The sequence below is a fragment of the Nesoenas mayeri genome (assembly GCF_963082525.1).
Source record: "Nesoenas mayeri genome assembly, chromosome: 2".
Taxonomy (NCBI): domain Eukaryota; kingdom Metazoa; phylum Chordata; class Aves; order Columbiformes; family Columbidae; genus Nesoenas; species Nesoenas mayeri.
This window is the reverse complement of record NC_137543.1, coordinates 23,521,731-23,543,377: the sequence shown is the minus strand read 5'-3', so window position 1 is coordinate 23,543,377 and position 21,647 is coordinate 23,521,731. Positions and strand designations below refer to the sequence as shown.

The 21,647-nt window shown below is 39.0% G+C and overlaps 1 protein-coding gene across 3 annotated transcripts; it reads right to left on the bottom strand.

The window, feature by feature from the left end:
• Positions 1-1,173: 1,173 nt before the first annotated feature.
• Positions 1,174-21,180, bottom strand: ANKRD46 (ankyrin repeat domain 46). 3 transcript variants are annotated; one of them, XM_080340102.1, is made up of 5 exons: positions 21,116-21,135; positions 15,372-15,448; positions 8,278-8,620; positions 6,875-7,033; positions 1,174-2,591 (listed from the first exon to the last, which is right to left on the bottom strand). In XM_080340102.1, exons 3-5 carry the CDS (start codon positions 8,586-8,588, stop codon positions 2,375-2,377), a joined length of 687 nt encoding a protein of 228 aa, XP_080196228.1. In that variant the 5' UTR covers positions 8,589-8,620; positions 15,372-15,448; positions 21,116-21,135; the 3' UTR covers positions 1,174-2,374. The 3 variants fall into 3 exon arrangements, with proteins under 3 accessions (XP_080196228.1, XP_080196227.1, XP_080196229.1); XM_080340101.1 differs by lacking the exon at positions 15,372-15,448 and having other exon boundaries at positions 21,116-21,180; XM_080340103.1 differs by lacking the exons at positions 15,372-15,448; positions 21,116-21,135 and adding an exon at positions 20,970-21,046.
• Positions 21,181-21,647: the final 467 nt, after the last annotated feature.

Below are 21,647 nucleotides of genomic sequence, written 5' to 3'. Positions count from 1 at the left end.
CATGTCCTTATTTCAGAGTAGCAGTTGTTACACAGTGAAGTTCAAACAGTGCTTTGTATTTCTTTGAGTTTAAAAAGTGATATACGTTAATTTGGAACACACACACACATGATTTTTCAAACCTTTTCACTGCGTGCTTGTTAAACTGCTTATGCATACCCCTGTATAACAAAGCAGGAAAGGATACTTCAGGCTCAAGCTTGGTTTTCTTGTTTATATTTTGTACCCTCTTAAAAGCAACCTTAGATCTCTAGATCACATGCTCCATACCTGAAATCTTAGATAAGAGAGAGACAGACAGATAGACAGCAACTACGATTCAGTAACAAGACTGAAAATAAAGCAGACAAATCTGAAGAAAATGTGTTCTAAAACCTCATTTATACTAACAGCATGGTTTCCATTCTCATGGAAGGAATCTCCTCACTTTGGAAAAGCTCATTACCAATGTACAACAAATCAAAAACCTCAGTAAAATGGGGTAGTATCACTACTGCTGCACTAATGTAATAATAAACCCAAACATATTTACTACATATATTTATTCGTGGCATTCACCCATACTGAGAATACAATTACAAATTATACAGATAAAACATACTGAAAAACAACATGATTAGTCAAGATAGAGAGTATTATTAACAGAAAAGTACTTACTTAGGGAAGTAAATGTAATTTAGGCATACTATGAGTTTATATGTCTCTGTTCACAAACGGATGTACAATAATTGAAATATTCAGAAGTCTGCTCTCTTTTTTTGTTTTGTTCTGTCTTTTTTTAAGAGGCTCTCCTTTCTGCGGCATTGCAGCTGCTAGAAAAGTATCATTTCATCAACCTCTTACTTAAGAAATCAGAACAAGGATTATTCAGATACAGTTTAGAATATGGCCCAGTTCAGTGAGGCACATATCACACCTCAAAACAAAGCCAACAACCCTCTTCACTCAAACCCATAAACAAGAAGGAAAAATATACATGGTAGCAGAACAGAGATGTAGGTTACTTCTATCAATACTTATTGTAATCTATAATTTTATAAAAGCTTTTATCTTATTTAGTAACAGTTTAGGATCAGCTAAGTAAAAAAAGTATTCATTAGGTTTGCAGAATTTATTTTGTTTGGGATTTTCAAGACAATGGTAACGGAAGGAGTTAGATGTCCAATCAGCATGGAAAGAGAGAATGTTTTATTTGAAAACCTCCAGCTTACTATGTAGTACCTTTCTAGCCTTCATAAAAGAGAATTTTAACTGATTCACATCCCTATGTTATTTACAAACAGGACTTCACAACTAAGTACAGAATGGGTCAAAAATTCATTTCACACAATGTTCCTAAATATTAACATTTTACATACTTTTATTCTGCATACTCAGGAAATAATTCATAAGCCTATAAGTGCTGTTTGAAAACAACTGGAACGGAAAACAATTCTAGAAAGGAGTCCTATTCAATCAAGTCCTTGCCACAAACGTAAAAATGATATAATTACATAGTTCAGCCTGGTCCCTGTGGGAGGAAGTTATCCTTCATGACATATTTCACAAAGACAATGGCCTTACAGAATTATTAAATACAGAGCACAACACCTAAATCACTGTGTAACCACCCTTACAATGAAAAATTAGCTTAGTAACTTTTCAACAAAAAGGTAAAATTTTCAGCCCAAGGCTGAAACAAGTTTAATTCCAAAGCACAAGAAACTGCTTTGTTCTACAAAATTTACTTCAGGCAGGTATTAACAACATCAAATTCATCTGGGGAAGAAACAGTAATATAACCTAATAAATAAAGGAGTGATCTATACATTAAAGACATAGCAAAACTTGAACTATTTATCATTCCTTTTATAAACTAGCAGATATGAAACTATGGGGAGGCACTAAAACAACTATAAAGTTGTAGCTTATTACTGTCTATATATCAGAATGCATTATTATATTATTCAGGTTTCTTGAGGAGAACATTTAAAAGAATAATTCTCTTTCAACGGAAGCACACACAAAAAAATGCAACAGTGGATTTACATCTCTTCACAGGGAAAATAAATGAAATTTGGTTCTGTAATAGGATACATTTTTCACGCCCAGGAATTTAATATTCATCATGAAAGGCCTTTTCTAATCATAATATTTTATCAACAGAGAGGATTATCTTCTCATCTTGCTTGCAAGTCAAGTCAGAGGTAGCTCAGGAATGCTTTAGAATTTAGTGTTTTACTTGAAATGAATGAATCCCTCTTTCAAACGGGTTAATATGTACAAAAGGCAAACAGTATATACAGCTGCCACTGCCTGCACCAACAGAATAATTCCAAAAGCTCAAAATAAGATTAGAACAGGGAAAAGCACAGTGCACTTCTTTGCATTTGCTTCAGTGCACCAGTTCAGGCTGGTTTTCTACAAAAGGAAGCACCCCACTAACATAGTAGGCTATCCCGAGCGAGAGAAGAGCAATAACAATGATGAGGAGTAGCACCCTCCAGAAGCCCAGGTCTTCAACAAACTCTTGCCATGTTGTGCGGAAACTGGAAAGAACTCCTTCGCCTTGCTGTAGGTTTGGATTAAGGAGGGAATGGCTTTCCATCGCACTACGAAGGATTAAAGTTAAAAATACATCAGAGCAAAAGAATGCACCTTTAAGTATGACAGTAATCCTACTAAGAGCAACCGAAACATTCCAAATTAAAAACTAAACCCACCTGCAGATTTACAGCATTGCCTTCACTAAATCAAGACAAAGCAGATCAGGAAAAGACTCCTAACTCTAAACTTAAGTTAGTCGAAACAATATTTTATTAACCTGTGTAAAGGGAATGATATTTTTATCTGTACAACTGCAGTGAGTTTGCAGGATTGCCACCTGGAAGCCTTCAAAATGTCAGTCCTCATCATTCCTACTAAATATGGCTTAGCAAAATTTAATGAAGCATAAGCAAAAACCTCAAGGGGCATAGCTCTTATGAATAAAAAAACAAATGGTGATTTAAAAATAAACTCTGATGAATAAAATGGAAACTTTAACCAATACAATTTAGATTCTGAGCTCTGTAGTGAACTTTACTACTCTCTTGTGTGTCTTTGTTACAGAGGCTTCTTCTCTAGCATATCACAGAAGACAATACATTTGGTTAACAAGAAGTTCAGAAACTTTCTGATCTTGAAGACAAGTTGGTATTGCTGTATTTTCTGCCGTATGGTGTTTAGCAACTGCTCTGATGTTTTAACATTCCACTACCAATCCATCAGGTCCCCTTAAATTGTCTGACTATAAATTAGGGACTGGAACTCTCACTTTTAAATGATAAACAAATATAAAATTAGAATGATGCAGTCATCTTGCCAGTGAAATGCCTTTAGAAAAAAATGTAAGTTGTTTCAAATACTGCACGGCTTCTTGTATTTTTCTCCCAATTTCGCTGGTTTCACAATTAATTTGTAACAGGAAACTTTCTCTGTTGCTATATGAAAAACCTCATGAAGAATAGGAAAACTTTCTCATCATTTCACTTATGTAAAATTCTAACCATCTGCACAGTCCTATTACTTCTCACTTGAGTGAAATTACATATACAGGTGTTTACAGGGTCAGGCTCTGACAAGCAGGGAAAGGAAATGGTGAAACCAACTACGTACACAATGATGTGAACACCAGAAGGTAAGCAAAGAAAAAACAATTTTTTCCTCCCTGCTGACTGTTTTCAGTTACCGTATTGCTAGATATCTCTTACAGCAATAATAATAGAACACATTTCGGGGAAAAGTGATTTCTAAGTCAAAACTAATTGTAGCAATGCTATTGTTCAGGGTGGCAAGAATAAACTGAAAAACTATTGCTATCAGAAAAAAGGTCTCATTTATGAATTTCTCTTCTAAGATTACACCATGGGAACACTTCACAGTATTTATACGGTATTTTTTCTTAGGAAGTACAGCCATTGAAGAATAATTAGCCTGAACTGCCACAGCTTGCTGAAACACTGCAGCATCACATGCAGAATATTTCAGAAATTGCCTATTAAACAGCTTGTCTCTTTTGTGTTTTAAATATCTACCTTATTGTAAAGCTATTTTTGCTTGTCCATAGCTGCAGGATTTAGTTGTCTTCCTTGCTTATTATGATTTCCCAAGCAAAACAAAGGGTTTCATAAAAGACAGCCATTGGTGTACAACAGAACTACTCACTTAATAAGTACTAACTAGTTAATGCATAACCATAGAGAGGTTAAATAAAAGCGCAATGCCATTTCAGTGAAAAGATCACATGCTTGCTCATTAAATAGAAAAGGGTACATAGAAAACACTTTTGCTACTTTATATTACAACCCAATTAAAGTCAATGTTATTTAAGATATTTTTTCTTACTACGAATTACAGCTGCTTAAGAAATGGTAATGCAGCAATGCTCCCTACAGAAGAGTTTGTGTCATGTTTGGACACACTTGTGGGCACAGTCACAGGTCACGCTGGGCTGTGCAGATGGACAGATTGTCTGTGCTGAAAGATGGACAGAGCGAGCTCTGCCTCCTCACTGGGGGAGTGCAAAGCCAGAGAAAACAAACGTGACTCAAGAACCTAGCTTTGGCCTCTGCTCCCAGAGCAGCAGCAACTGTAGGGAATAAGGAGCAGAAAACTTAAGTCAGAGTCTGTTTTCAGAATAGCAACCATTATTTCTCCATAGGTTCATACATAATGTAAGAGAGTTGCAGGGGAGAGGACAGGAGACATTAATCTAAGTGTCTCTAAAATGTGAAAATAATACTAAGAGGGAGGAGTGAAACTGTGGAGGTCTGAAAAGCCAACCCTTACAAAGACATTATTTATTTACAAAACAAACAGCACACAAACTCACTTGCTTTTGCTGCTCTAGGCATCTGTTATTTGTTATTTTAAAAATAACGTATTTCAGACATTTTAGACGTGTTCACAAACAAGCTGGGTAGCGCACTGTTTATGTCGCTCTGCCTCTCCCCAAGGAGAGTTGCTGACTTCCTTGCCAAAGCAAACAATATAACATTTATGAAGGTCAAATAACAGAAAGGAAGCTATGTTCATTAAAGAGACACTAGCAAATAAAAAATCAGAATTTAAATGGGGCTGAGCTGTTAGTCTATATGTTTAAACAAAAATAGCATAAATGCATTTCTGTGTGACAAGCAACTTTCAATAAAATTTAGTTGTCAGAAAGGTAATATGCACAAATTTGAATAATTTATATCCAGGTAATTTTGAGAATAATATTAGATTTTCTATTTCAGGGCTTAAAACAGGCTCTGTTGATGCGTGGGGTAACCTGATGTACAAGAACAAGCTTCTAATCTGCTCACTGGAGTATTTTGCATGATTTCTGTATTTGTGTTGGTTTCACCTTTTCTGTTTACTAAACTTAGATAACAACTCCACCTACACAGTTTAATTTGCATTTACAGTGAAGGCTGTGTACATTTTGGCACGAACTGAACAATTACATAACAAAACTCCCTGTCTTTTGTGACAGAATGTTCTAGCAATGACAGCTCATGATCATTATTAGACAATATAAAAAAAAAAATCACAAATTTGAATAAATTCAGTATAAGAGCAAGTATTCCAAATAACACTGATACCCTGTTTCCAATAGCAATTAAAATACAAAGCAGTACTGGAAAGATCTCTTGCATCATTAACCTCAGTCCCAAGTTCTGTCATGTTTACTGGCAATTCAGGGGTTTCTGCAGGAGAATGAGCCTCCTTTGAAACTTGCACAGCTTCTTGCCTCATCTGAATCCTTCAAGAAGGCTGTCTTGGAAGCTCATTGTAAAAAAACACTCCCAATTTTCAAACACAAAATATTTGTGGTTTATCTATATCCTTTGGCTCTTACTACCAGCTTTTGTCTTAAACAGTTATTTCACATTGTTCGAAACCAGTATTTCTTGCCAGCAACCGCACACCTCTCAGTCTTCACTCTGCCAAGCTCTACTTGACTCCTTTTACAAGGAGACACCAAAGTAATGCTTCTCCACACTTTTTAAGGGATAAATTCATTTTTTCTTCAAATGGGACTGAACAGCATTACAAAACGTACTACACAGCAGGAGTTACCATTGCTTTTCAGAAAGGCAATGAGTTTTCTTTATGTAGTGGGAATATCTATGCCCTTGTTTTCCACTGAGGAACTTCCATTTATAGCACACACCTTTAGGTAAATGAATTTGCATTTTGTGTTACTACTTTCTGTACCAGTATAATTTATGAAAATTATAGGTAAGCAGAGTCCCAGAACTAGACCTTTAGGAATTTATTAGTAAGTTCCCTCTAGCCCAATGCTTTCCCTGAAATTGACAGCAATTTTCCTGAAATATTGAGTTCTCCTTCAACTGCCTCTTTAGCCACCATTACATTCTTATTTTATGCTCCATCTTTTCCAGGACTACTACCGATAGAAATTTTTCACATACAGCACTGTACCAAATCCTTTATTCAAGTCAGATAGATGAAAACTCTGCTATCTGTTCTTGGCATAGACAATTCATCTCTTATCAAAAGGATGTTAGGTTAGCCTGTGATACTGGCATTTTGCATTTCACTCCATTTTCCGTTTGGCTTTGTGGTAAGTGGTAGAATATTTATTTTGGGGAGTCTGTGATGGAAAATGAGTAACTATATTTAAAATATCCACCATAAAATGAAAATCTCAATAGAAGACATTCTTTTTTCTTACACTTGACCTGTTTAAAGAGATTTTTCCAAAACTTAAGATTTGGTTTTGGTTTGGTTGCATAATACCAGGCGAAATTCTCTACTATCTATTTTGAATACTAAACAAGTCAATCACAAAAATCTAAAAGCCATAAAAATTACTTCTCCTAGTAATTATTTTTTTGGTAAATACCTTTCGCTTTCAGCAGTTTGCATCGTTTCCAGCTTTGAGTGAGCTCCTCTGTTAAATCCTTTCACCTCTTGCTCCTCTAAAGATTCCAGCAGTCTAATCACATCTTTATTCACACCCCTTCGTTTTGCAAGAACAAGCGGTGTTGCACCTTGGTGGTTGCTAAAATAACCCCAAAAAAGCACACGAGAAAAAAAATAAACTTGTAATACAGAAATTTTGTAACAAGACAACCTAGCATAACACATTACAATTTAGTAAGTCCTCTGAATTATTTTACATTATATCAGACAGTAGGAAATTCCTGTCTATACAAGCTATAGCATAAATGGCTACGAAGAAAACTAGTATATTTAGGTTTGAAATTGCACAACTCTTTTTACTCTAAATAAAATAAAAATTCCTATTACTCTAATCTAATTGGAACCTCTGGGTGATATAACAAGCAATAAACAGTAGATTTATGGCAATGTTTAAGATTAAGCTTGACTTCAAGAAGGAATTGTGCAATCTGGCTCCTCATAGTTCATTTTCCATGTGGGTATTTGGACACTAGGAAAAAATGGAATAAAATACAGATGGTCCCTCTGCTGCTATTAAAATAATACTGAATAGGACCAGATCTGCCTTCAGACTAGGGATTTTCATCAAAGTTGTTTGAAAAAAGGAAAAAAACCCCAAAACCTAACCCACAACTAGTTTTGCTGAGTTGAAAATATTAATGAGGGACAGGCAGAAAAGTCACAGATTAAAAAACCCAAAGGTTTTGAAGTTACTGCTGGTTTTCGCATGTGTTGTGAATATACAGAAAGTGCCACAAACAAAATAATTCAGTTACTGCAATGAAACAGCTAGTTATTTTGTAACTTGAGAGCTTACATCTGAGCACTGGCATCTGACAGCTGCTGGAAGCCAGAAGGAAAGAATATACAATATTTAAAAGAAGGACTGAGTCACAGCCTTTGAGGGAGGGGGAAAACACTGAATGGAAGCACTGTTACCAAAGGAGTATGGGAATCAACTGACACACACATATACTGTGTTTTCTTTGTCTTATGCAGTACAATAACTACAACAATAGAACTGTGGTGGAGAAAATTCTTTTAAAGTAGTCAATGTGATTTTTTCTTTGGTGCCAACCACCCACACCTGGCTGTCTGGCCAAACCAGGATAGCAATGTCATCAGTGAGGCGGAATTAGACACAGCAGCCCACACCAGCAGCTGCTATTTTTATTTCCTTTGCTTGTTGCACAGACCAGCAGAAGTGGCCTCTTGTTTTCCTGCCTTCAAGCTGAACTGCACCAAATACAGCATTTCAGCAACAGCAGATTTATATGCAAGGTTCTGGTGACAGAAGAGTAATATATTATAAAATATGTGCTGTAAAAAAAAACAGTGACTTACCAAATATCAATTTTAAGTCCATTAGAAACTAGGAACTGGATGGTATCCACATGCCCACACAGGTGAAGGGCTGTGTTACCTTGGTAATCAGTGGCTAGTAGGTCAGCACCAAATTTATGTAAGAGTTGACAAATATCTACATTTCCTCTGGCTGCAGCAAGGTGAAGGCCAGTTCGGCCTCGGCTGTCACGAATATTTGGGTCGAAACCACTCTCTAACAGTCGTTTGGAATAGTTAAAATCTCCATCAATGCAAGCCTGCAGCAGCGGCACATTCGTCTGGGATGAGTCGTTTACAAAAACGTAGGACATTGTTCTGATTCTCTCTGGAGTAGGTGACTAACCTGCAAGTAAAAGTGGAAAGAAATTATGGTGAAACCAGGCAAAGAAACACAATGCAAATATGCAGTAGACTGCTCAGGTTCCCAAATGAGAATGCAAACTAGCTTATAAACCAACTCTGAAATCTTCCTGTCCTACATATTAACTTTGTGTGCTGCATTCCCTTCTGGTAATAAGGAAAGAGCTCCTTTTAGTCTTACACCTCTGGAAACAGCAGCAAAGCTTTGTTATTACAGAAAACTGATAAGATCAGCATCACACATGGAATATAGGAGATTAGCTTTTACCTAGGAGGAGATCACATGTAGTAGTATTAATATTAAAGGGCAAAACACTGTAAATCAAAACTAAAAGAAGGGAGAAGAACCATCTTTCTTAAATCAGGAAACTATGAACAATTCAGTTAACAGATATAGTGACGCTAATGGCAATTCTTACTAGCTATAAGCAAAGCTACCCCAGCAGGATTTTCACCATCTGAATTTGAACTCTGATACACGAAGTAGTGAGTTGCTGAAAATGCTTGGTTCCTAATTCCTTAATTCTTCAAGAAATATATTTTTCAATACTCTTTGCAGAACATTATTTTTATGGTGCCATAGATACACAAACTACTGAACAAACAAGAATAGCAATAGGAACCATGGAAACTGCGAAATTACTCACCTGAAAGTGAAAACTGAAAGTGAGTACAAGGAGGACAATTGTAAAATCAAGTACAGAGCTATTGTGGGTTCAACTAGAACCCTAATATGGAGAAGCACAAATGTAGTTTCTTTGGCTTAATATTAAATAAGGCATTAAGTATTCTTCTGTATCAGGACCCAAAAGAGGAAAGTAAGTGTTGTTTCACCATAGATTTCTTGATACAGAATATTTCAAGAAATATTATTTAAGTTATGTAGAAGAATATTTTAAGGATGAGTCAAATAATGAGGGCATGATGACACTGTGTGCTTACAGGACACAGAAGAGATGACTTGAAAACAATAAGAAAAAAATAGAGTGACTGTGCAAGAGGATGATAAAATGTGCATGAGGCAATGGGAAGAAGAAATGAAAACATCTAGGAGATTGGACAGCAAAGCTTTACATTGCCTGAGCATGGAGGCCAAAAAAAAACCACAAACCACCACAACAAAACAAACCAAAAAACCCACAAACCAACCAAAAAACAACAGTAAAAATCCTTAGAAGAAAACTTAATACAGACATGACAGTTCAAGTAGCAGGATGGAAAAGGATTTTACTAGATAAGTCTTGAATGGACTCTGAACGGAAACTTCACTTGAAACAGTATCCTTCACTTGCCTAGGGTTTGTATAGTGGGCTCATAATGTAGCAGCATCCTGATCAACTACCTGAACCTCTTATTAAGACTGCTATATGCAGATTTAGATTTTCTCATCTATATAAGGTATCCTTCCACATCAGTGCACTCATTCAGCTGGGAGAATGGAAACATGGCCAGTAGCCAAAGAATTTGATTTAAAACCTCTCCTTTTCTGAGAGTTTATAATGTCTATATTTTACAGCTCTTCCTCCATGTTTTAGCTCCAATTCAAGATCAAAGTACCTACAGAAGTAATTCAAAAATGTTTACACACTGGTCTGATTAACAGCTGTAGCATTTGAGGCTGCTGAGGTTAATAAATCGTATTTAAACTTCACTGGTTTGTATTTGCTATCTGGACAAATTCTGCTACATATATCAACACTGCCTAGTTTCCCAGTGCAGGAATGCACAACTTTTTTCTTTCTTGGATGCAGAAGAGAAAGAGATAGGAATAACTTCTACATTCTGGTATCTGTATAAGGAATGATTTTAAGCAGAGTACATTCCCCTAGGCTGCAAGTATGTTTTTAAGCACGTGATGGTATATCACTGGCTCAAGCAGTTTTTTCCACAACCATCTCCAATAGCAAAAGGCCAGTTAGCTGAGGTACCGTAAAACACTTCATGCAAGGTCGGTGTAATTTAGGGCACCAACAGTTTTCTCACAAACCCAGACAAAAAGAAAGGACAACGTACTTACTCGTATTTCCAATGCGTACGTTACAAAAGCCCTGGATGTTGCAAAGCTAGGATTCCCAGCTGACAGCAATTTCAATTTGCTTGCCCATTTCCCACCCACATTGTAAATGATACAAGACTGCTTATTCGACTCTGCTAGTCCAAGCTTTGCTGAGAAAAATATCAGACCCAGTTTTTGTATGATGTGGTTGTGACCTTTATGTTCCACACTGTATCTTCCCTAAAGAAAGATCATAAATCATTTTAAAACCTCCAATTATCAGCCATAGTAACAGCATATCAACAGCACAAACCCCTACTTGTACTTGATAGAAAGATCGTGGTTCGCTTGTAAAACAATATTTGAGAATTTAAACCTGTTTAATAAAACAAGGCCTAACACAAATCAACAACAGAATATTATATGGGTAGAGAGGTATGCTATTTGACAAACAGTACAGCATGCTCTGTTAAATGGAAACTAATGTTTATATTTTCATACAAGACATGTACGTCTGGTAAAGTCTTACAGAATTCCCCATCACATCACATACAACTCTGATGAAACATTAGCTAAGAATACCAGAAATAACCCCGTCACCATCTTCTCAGGAAAGGAAGCACAAAGATTAGCAGTTATCAGAAAGTGTAACTGGAAGTAATTCTGATTCAGAATTTTTTATCACTAGAACCTTCTAGTATTGATCACTGATGTGCAAAAGACTAAACTGAAACCTTAGTATTTCACAGTTAGAAAGGCAAAAAACCCAACAAATCCTTCTTACCAAGGCTTGAAGATTGTGGACTACAGAAATGCATTCACACACATACGCACAAAAGTCTGGTCCATCTGGTTTGATTTATCTTTGTGATTAAAAAGATTTTTCTACAAACACAGTTCTATTTCACATATGGCTATCTAACCTATGCCCAACACGAGCTACATACAAAACTGAACTATTCACCATCTTTAAAATGCCAGTCCCCAAATGATATATTCTTGCCTCAGATTTAAACCAATTTAGCAAAATTTCCTAAAGAAATGCAGAAAAAAAAAATACAATAGTCAACAATTGGATATTTTTGAATAAACAAACTGTGATTACATTCCTGTCCACAGTATGTATCAAAAAACTTATTACTGTAATTAATATCTCATGCAGTGGACTTAGAAGCAAAATTCCAAAGCAATAGCCATTCTCTTTAAATCACTTTTGAAATGTGAATCAGATAAAGACTCTGAACCTGCCTAAAAGCTGGTACACAGTACTGCAAAATGAGCACTCTGAATATCCCTATAAATTACTACGACTTGAGTCAAATAAATCTAATTTGCTTCAGAAAATGACTGCTTCTAAAAATGCACCACTATCTACTGAAAACGTATCTTTTAAATTATACTTTTGTTAAGAAAATGTTTTACTGTTAATAACTTGGTACTTTGATAGAAAATAAGTTTTGTGAAAAAAGTAAATTCAAAGACGTCCTCTCAAGCAAGAAGGATTCCCATTAGAAAGGCATAATATAATTGATTTTCCCTAAATTTATACAACAGATATAGCCTGAGTACAGTGTACTTTTATTAATAATTTTAGAAATTATGCTATAAGCCATTTCTTCAATGACACATGGGCTAGTATAGGATAAAAAAATCTAACCAAACTGCTCTGTTTTCAAAAGAAATACTTATATTAAGTGCTTATGTAAGAATAATTTACTTTTATTTATCAGGTCATCTGCCTCTCACTGTACTGAGTGCAATGGTCACTTGCTGTCACATGCTGATCCATTGTATAACACGTTCGCACCTGCAGAAGCCAGGACTGAGCTTGAATAATTCAAACTGTAGAGCTAAATGCAAGTTCTGTTGCTTCTAAAACTAGTCTTAAATTTGCACTAACCAAGGACAGTTTTATTTTACAGCAAATATATGTTGCTGTCTCTGCCTTCTCCGTGAGTTCAACTGCTACCAAATAGCTCCAAAAAAAGGAGAGAACAGCTAGATTGTGAGACAGAATCACTAATGAGACTAGTCTCTCCACTACAAAAATATTACTGAACCTGACAAGTCATTGCTGTGTAGGATATACCAGTTCTGCAAACTACAGTATTTCCAAGAACATTCAGAAAAAGTTAACTAATTGCCCCTATTTTAAAGCAACATGTCAGGACAATGAAACAATATCAGATTGCTCAGTACTTGAGACTTCTCAATATTGACACACATTTTGACACTCAGAGCCTAAGCATCAGTCAGACTACCACTAGAGAAACTGCCACCACCAAGAAATGGAAACTGAAACAAAAGTGAGAAAAAGAAACATTCCCCACCCTGTGCCAGCAAAATACACAATATGCATTACTTGTTAAATCTACATTTGCCAGACCTCTGGTAGCAAACAGCTTCCTCCTTCTGTAATGCACTTGGAGAGCAGTTCAGTGGCAGCGGCTCACAGAGCTCTGCCTCTTCAGTCTTTAAAGGAATGGGAAACATTCCAGTACTTTGCATAAACTGTAAGGCCATGATCTCCAAAGGCAAAGTTTACTGGTCAAATGGGATTGTTCCCTTCAAAACACTATCTGAACACAAGCTCCCTTTGGATATATAAGCTAAAATTTTTTAAAAGGTGTAATTTAATAATTAAAAAAACCTAAAACCACATGACCTTGCTTGTATATCTTCTGAACAATGATCAGATGTTGAAATATAAACCAAACAACATTATTCTCTTTCCCTTTCTAGGTAGGCTGTGGGAGATATTCCTTGGTAAGTTTTCATGCACACTTGTATGTACATGTACATTTAACTGAATAAATGTTAATATTTACTAAAAATAATATGATCATTGTCATTTCTGTTTAGGAAATAACCTCATTATCTACATCATGTTCCATTGAGAGCTCTGTATCTTCTATTAAAACCCTTTAGCTATTCAAGTGGAACAGTTTTATTGCTCCACTAAGACGGATCTGCTGCTAAAAGCAGCAGCTTAGATTCAGTACAGTATGGTCTGTTTTACACACAGCTGTATTTTGCATCATTTTCCCTTCCTAACTTTAATTATTTTTTCAACAGTTCCTGGATTCAAGGTATCATAGCAGGTTCATAAGACTTACCTCTCCTTTCGTGTCTCTAACCAGACACATGGGTAAGTGGTAATATAAGAACATTATTTATGCCATTTGTTTTCAGTCATTCCCACTCACTGCTGCAGACATGAGACACACAGGTATATTCACCTGATGTCAGGACCATCCTGTAAGCAGAAACTTTGGGGCCCTGCATATACATAGTGCTCTGCATATACAGGCTATAAAGGGCTTTATGAAAACATTAGAATAACCTGATGTTCTTTTATGGATCAGCAGACAATGGGAGCTTTGCTCATCACTGTACAGTATGTCAATGTTACAAAAGAAAAAATAAACAGGATCTCAAATGCCAATCCAGGGTTGCAGAATGCTTCCCCAAGTACATACATTATGTACTTATGTACACAAAAAAAGGGAGTTATAGGAAAGTGACCATCTTTTAAAACGCTTATTGACAAGCAGATTCACAAACATTTTATCCTCACTACGCTTAACTGGTAATTGAGTTTCATTACATGTTTCAGTGCACTTAACTTCTATGAAATACACATTTAAGTATTTTCGAACCTTACTCATTTTTCACCTTCTACAAAAGAACTATTTAGGAAAAAAGGCAATTTACAGATGTTTTCAAATAATTTGTAATGTTAATTCCCCACAAACGGCTCAGGTAAATGAATAAATAACTGCACTACTTCCCTGATCCTTGTGGTCAGTTTAAATACATCTGCTTTTATAGAAAGTTATTGAATCACATCGGTCATAATTATTAACCTCTTCACAAACTTTTATTCAAATTCCTTCTTTGTTTCTGCTGGGAACATTTAGGGTGCTAATGTATGTTGGTCAAGAAAATACTAAAGGTCATAATGACATATTGTTTTGTTGTTGGTTTGCTTGTTTTTGTGGGGTTTTTTGTATGCTGTTAGTTAGTTTGTTTGTTTTAGCAGACGAGAGAGAACCCGTTCCACTCCTGATGAAGTGTTTCTGTTCCAAGTTGCTGCAGACCTTGCAGCAGCGTTTGTGGGAGGAGCACGGGAAGGGGGGGCAGAGCTCCCGTGTCTGGAGGGACAGTGCCACCGCCTGGGCTCGCAAAATCCTGTCCCGCTCCAGTAAGCCCGGAGTCACACGCACCGCTATTCCTACATTTTGTGGTGCTCTCTGTTTTCCTGAGAAGGAAATGATGGACGGCTTGAAAATAAGACTTTATAAAACTTGATAAAAAAGAATTCTGAAATCCAACCTGCTATTCCCGTGTGCAATTTTGTTTAAGCTCTGGCCCTGTATTAGTGAAATGAGGACTTCAGCATGTGGCTTGCGTTCTGAAGGCCCAGGTATTTCCTTTAAAAAAAGTAGGCATTTGTGCCTGGTTCTTAAAGAAAAATCAAACAAACAAGCAAAGAACTAAACTAAAAACACCCCGAGCACACCCCAAAAGCCCAGTCCTTACCTAGACGAACAAGAAATCTGAGATGATAAGTTTAAACAGGAAAAACTTTCTTTATCCAGCAGGAATTATCAGAAGTCAGAGCTTACTCAGCTTTATTCCAGCAATAAAGCAAACTCTAAGAACCAAGAATCTGTCACTAAACTGCTTATTATTATACAGTCCATATTTTCTTTATTTCTTATAATGTATATAATACCTTATATGCTCTTAGTCATATATGACCTTGATGACACGGCCTTAGTAATGTATGCAACATCAAATCCAGTTTAATGCCTGGTAAAGAGAAGCAGGTCACTTTTAAATGCAAGTATTTCCTAAATTTGTAAGTAATTTATATGTAACTGTATGTTTGGCTACCTTTAAAGTAAAATTTTGCTCTGCTTTTTCATTAATTTATTTCATATCAACAAATAATAGCAATGACAACACATCTAATGCTGTGAGACACATGATTCTTACAATGACTGCTGGCTACAGACATTTCTGCTCAGGATTTTCATGTTCACACAGTAAATCATTAAATTAGTTTATCAAAGCCAAATGTTAACTATTTACTTCTTTCAAATATTCTAAATTTCCATCAATACAGCATGACTCAGTGTTTAATGGTATCATGTTTGATCACATTATGTGACATGGTAAGATGAAATGCCAGAACTACTAAAGTTGTATTTCTAATTAGATAGATAGATAGGCACACAGACAGACAGACAGATAGATAGATGCTATTTTTCATCAATAGTCACTTCACTATGCTTAGGCTCAAAAAATGTCTCCATCTAGGCAAACCCATAGTATTAGTGTCTGCCCAACATGCATCTTAAGGGACTGAAGGGGGTAAATTAGCAGTCTGCAGATTCCAAGGACAACTGCCAAGTCTGAGAAGAATCAGGGAGACCACCCTTAAGGTCCTGATCTGCCCAGGGGATGGAATTGACCAAAAATGTAATGGAAGATGGTTGGAAAAATGTGAAATGGATTTGAAACTGTAATTATGGAACCTGAGGGTGAGGTAGCTCAACTGATGTTTACTAATTGGGTTCAATGGATCCTGCTAAGCCTAGAAACAAAAGACATCACTTGTACAGGGAAAATTTTCACCTTTAGATGACTTAGTAAACTTTTACAGTTGTCTGTAAAAGAACTGATATTCAATGTGAAAGCTAGTGTCCAGACAACAAACAGTAATACCACGCAGGGTGTTCAAGGTGAACCATGCAGAGTGCCATGACAAGATTCTTTGGTTTGTTCTTTACTTGCTTCCCAATAATATTTACTATCTTTTTTACCTTTTTGACTGCTGCTGAGCATTGTGGTTACATTTTCAAGGAAAAATTCATCATAACTACAAAATACCACTCATTACTGAGAGTCCAGTATTTCATATGGGAGGTTAGGATTCTTTTTACGCTATCTGAATCACTCTACCTACACTGAATTTTGTGTGCCATTACATCATATTATCCAGTTACCCAGTCTTACAACCCTTCAGCAGCTTTTCATAATTGACCTTATCTTTTTACTACCCATGTCATCAGCAAACACTACCATCTTGTTGCTCACTGCCTTTTCTAGGCTGTTCATGGAAATGCTAACAATTCAGAATCCAGAACGGAACCTGGCAGACCCAAAATTCTTCCTCTGAAAGACCGATTATAAGTTCACAAAAATTGCAGTCTTGGATTAGATTGATCCAGCTTGCCCAGCACTCTGCTTTCAACAATGGCAATCAGAGATCCTTCTTCAGGAGAGCACAGAAGTATGGCTTATTTCTGCAGCCCAATCCTCAAACACACCCCAGCAGCCACTTCTGTTACATTGGGGACCTCTCTGACCAGTCCTTTTAGCAGCCCCTCAATGGATCTTTTGTCCATGAGTTTTTCTAATCTCTTCCTCAACCTGCCCACTCTCTCTGCCTCCACAGCTCCCTGTCGTCTCCCTATATCCATCTGAAACTGCCCTCCCACCAGCCCCAGTAAGCAATCCCCATTCTAATGCTGCAAGATTGGACAAGTAACTCTCACCTTAACCCACTGCCTTTGTTTCATAAGTCTTGGTCGTGGCCCAGCCATCTCACCTCTAATGTGGGCAATCCTGGCTTTCCAGTCCTTCTTCATAAGGAAGCTGATCCTCTTGGCCCTTTTGGTTGCCCTTCTCTAACCTGCTGCATCTTCCTTGAAATGCAGAGAACAGAACCACACACACAACCTAGGGACAGTCACCATGTTCCTGGCTGTCCAGCTACCACAGCACACTGAGCTGAAGTTTTCAGGGAACTGTCAATGGTGACTCCAAGAGCTTTTTCTTGAGTGGTGGCTGCCAGTTGTGAGTTCAGCATCATGTAAACATGGTTTAGATTATTCTACTCAAGATATCATCATCTTACCTTTGTGCAGACTGAAGCTCATGTGCCATCTTTCTGTCCCCTTCCTTTTCTTGGCACTTTATTTTTGCCCTCTTTTCACTTTTTCAAGTCAACTCTTTCTGCATGTAAATCCTTTATGCTGTAAGTACCCAGTTTCCTCAAAAGCCTCTGGTACGGTACTTTTTTTTCCTAATGCTTCCAGAAAATCCAAGCAGACTATATAAATCACATTACCTGCATCTACAATCCTACTCAGTAAACTTTAGTAAACGCTCAGCTTATCATAAGCCTTAGGTGTAGCAAACCTCTAAAAATGTATCCAAACTCAGGCAGAACAAGTCCCTAACATACTAACATTCATCAAGGACAGCTTTTGTGCTTCTCTACACAAAAAATGTCAAGGTGAAGAAGAAAGACAAGCATTCTATACCATCCATGGGAAACCCATATACCAGAAGCCTTCCCTGAAATGTCCTGCTGGCCTTTTTCTGTCACTATCAATTATGCTGATCCAACACTGCAAGAGGTCCTGAGTAAGCTAGAGAATATAACCCCATCAATGAACATTAGAAGACTTATTCCTTTAAGTTTATGTTATAAAATTCAGCTGATGTAGCTGCATTACTTGGATGTGAGAAATCTGCTGAATGACAAAACTGGTGTTTAAGTAGTTCTGTTCCACTTAGTCAATTGAAATTTTATTGATACAGTAAAAGAAAAAAAATGCCACTTGGAAAGGTGTTGACACATGAACTAAAGCCAGAATCTAAGTTCTGTAAGTACAATTACGGCTTCAATGAGGTACTATATGAGATAAAACTTTTCCCCACACATTTAGCTAAGTACCATCTTTAAATAGTAAAGCAAACCACAATGAATCTGAACATCTCAGTATTTCTGATCTTTACTTTGGTGATGTCAGAATCTCAGTAAACAATAGTAGTCGAAATTGGGTGGAACAGGCCCATGCATTCAAGACAGGCCCCTCACCCTGTCCTCTGCACTAACAGCATGCTATGAATGGTCTCCATGGAAAGCTGAATGCATCAGGGACCATGTATTTCACATAATATGTATAAATCAGTGCTCTCTGAAATATTTTATATGCTTATTACCTGACCCATATGGAAGCAGAGTGTCCACAACTGAGATCATGTGGGAGGCAACCAACTGACAGACTGATCAAAAGAAAGGAGAAAGAGCCCTCAAAATTCCAGCATACCCAGATGCCTACAAGAGCCACCAGTAGGTCACTCGACCAGGTATCACAGGTCCTGGGATGCAGATGAGGACTTCAAGCATTCAGAAATGAACAGCACAAGAATATGAGGTGAGATAATACAGCCAGCTTAAGGCACCACTTGGGATCCCTCACTCCTGCCAAGGAGGCAACTCTAAATGAAGGATACTAGAAACTGCAGAGAGGAAACCTATGACTGAGCACAGATCAGAACAGATTTTTATAGCCCCTTCTTGCAGAGGCAACCAACATTCCTCTGGTAAGGAGACAGCAGATACAGATACTACACCTCAGCCTTCCACTCAGCTTACTCTCCAATACTTGCTGTTCAACTAGCCCGTTGTCACTAATCCTACTTGTCACTAATCCTACTGGTTCAGACTACTAACCTTACTATAAATATTTCCCTTATAAAAACCACAGTTAACAATTTCTTGTTAATAATCTATTTTATAAACAAACAAAAAAGAAAAAAAGATCTAAAGTCTACAGATAATACTAAGCTTAGTCCCCTGCTGCAGCAAACAAAAGCATCACTTTTACAAATCAGCCACATTCTATCTAAAAAGCGATGGGGTTTTGCTCCTTCTTGATCTTTTGGAAAGCTGCTCCTGAACAGGAGTGCTCCCCAACAGTTAGAAATTTTCATATATTATTAATATTAAAATCTATGTTAAATTATTAATGTATCAACAAAATTATTTAGCTCAATTTATTCCCTTCACAGTGTTTACCTTGCTGGTTCAACTGAAAGCAAAAAAGGCCTTTATTCTGCAAAACTAAAGAAGCCAAATGCTTCTTTCAACAAACTCTTAATTTCCCTACCTGTCCTAGGCACATCTTCTGGCATCTGTTCCACTTTATCTTTTTACCTGATAATGATTAACTGTATACAGAGTATTCTAAAGTTTTGTTCATGGACAATAGTAACTTCTTTTCCAGGATCATCATAAGTTGGCATTCGTTTTTTTCACAACTGCATACCTCATAATTTGGTCTTGTCTTGCTTTCAATTGGTAAGAATTTCTTCTGCACACTGTGTGCTTACAAGTTTGCTACTGCAAACCTTTGTTCTTTAAATTGTTACTGTACTTATTTCATTCTCTAGTTCTCAGGATCACCCAGTTCTTCCTGCATAGTACTGTAATCTTCTATATTGCCAATGCCTCCCAACTCTTCATCACTACCAGATTAAAATAGTGAAGTTTTAATTGCTACATCATGGTTTTTATTAGATAAGATTGGTCTCAAGACATGTCTTCAAATAACTAATTTTAGCATCTCAAATTTGATGGATTTTCTTTTCAATATTAGTCACCATACTTTGCCTCTAGTTACTTCCCCATCCCTTACACAGTTTTAGTGTGTTCCTTATCTTTTCAGTACAATAAAAATTTCCTTTGTAGCAATTGATAAAAAACTTTAGTGTTGTCTAGAAAAAAAAAAAAAGAGAGAGAGAAGTACTCCATTTCCCTTAAGACCAGTAATTACTACACCAAAGACAATTTTGAGGACAGGGTAAAAAAAAAAAAAGCTCTTCTGGAAAAAAAAAAAACAAAACACACAACACACACAAAAAAAAAACCCCAAACAAACAAACCACAAGCGTTTTAGTTTGACTTATCTTCATAGTTCTGCAAAGCAGCACGCCACAGGGGCTGCACACTTAGTGCCGTCCTGCCAGGAGGGCAGCCGCTCTCCTGTCCCCGTGTCCCTCCCCGCCCGGGACACAGCCCGGCCGTACACCTGCCGTTCTCCCACCACAGAGCATCGACTGCGCCGCACCTCGCCAGGGCCGGGCACCGCCAGGCCCCCTGTCGCCTTTGTCGCCGCTCGCAGTGCCTGGCACGGCCGGGCCCTCCCGGTGCCGCCCTGGGCCCCGCTCCCCGCCGAGCGGCCGCACGCCGGAGACGCCGGCCTGGGGGCAGCGCCGCAGCGGTCCGCTCCCCACCGCCGCTCCGGCGGGGGTGTCACGGCACCGGGACGGGCGGTGCCGGTTCCGCTGCCGCCCCGGACGCTGCCCCTCACCCCTCGCTCCGCTCCGCCGCGGGCAGGCAGCGCTCGGCTGGGCCCGGGCCCGCCACACACAGCGGGGGGCGGACAGCGCCCTCCCCGCCCCTCATAGACAGACCGACACCGCCCTCCCCCCACACACCGACCCACCGGCATCGCCCCGCTTCCCCACACACCGACTGACAGACACGGCCCCTTTCCCCACGGACAAACGGACACGGCCCTTCTCCCCACGGACAGACAGGCTCGGCCTCCCTCCCCACGGATCAACAGACACGGGCCGTCTCCTCGCGGACAGACGGACGGGCCGTGCCCGCCGTACCTGCTCGCGCCGCTCGGCACACGGAGGGCGCGGGGGTCGGGCGGGCGCGCGAGCTGGAGAGAGCGGAGCGCGGAGAGGCCGCGCGCGCCCCCTGCTGGGCGGAGGCCGCCGCCGGGCGCGCGGGGCCGGGGTGTCGCTCCGGCCGCGGCGCAGGGCAGACCCCGCCGCAGCCGCTGCCGCCGAGAGCCCAGGCTGCCCCGGCTGGAGGTGGAGGCGCAATACCACCCGCCCAGCGCCCTGGGGGCGCCTCCCGTGGGCCGCAGGCCGGCGGGCAGCGGCGAGAGGGCCGGTCCCAGGCGGGGAGGCGGCTGCTCGTCGCGGAGCTGCCGCCGCCCCGGAGCCGGGCTGGGTGGGGCGCGGCCTCCGCCGGCTCCGAAAGGCTGTTTGCAACCCGGCCTTGTGCTTCGAATCGCTTCCCCCGCCGGCGTGCGGACCGCCAGCAGCGGGGGAGATAACTGTACAGAGCCCGCTCGGGCTGTAACGGGGCGTCCGGACCCCCCGGCCCCTCCGCTCTCCGGCACCGGGAACGAGC

Bases quoted from the DNA above. Each gene is read 5' to 3' on its own strand.
- ANKRD46 (XM_080340101.1), bottom strand. From the start codon at position 8,588: ATGTCCTACGTTTTTGTAAACGACTCATCCCAGACGAATGTGCCGCTG. The intron at 7,034-8,277 runs GTAAGTCACTGT...GGGTTATTTTAG, and splicing joins GGACTTAAAATTGATATTTG to CAACCACCAAGGTGCAACAC. The intron at 2,592-6,874 runs GTATTTACCAAA...AATCCTTCGTAG, and splicing joins CAAACTGCTGAAAGCGAAAG to TGCGATGGAAAGCCATTCCC.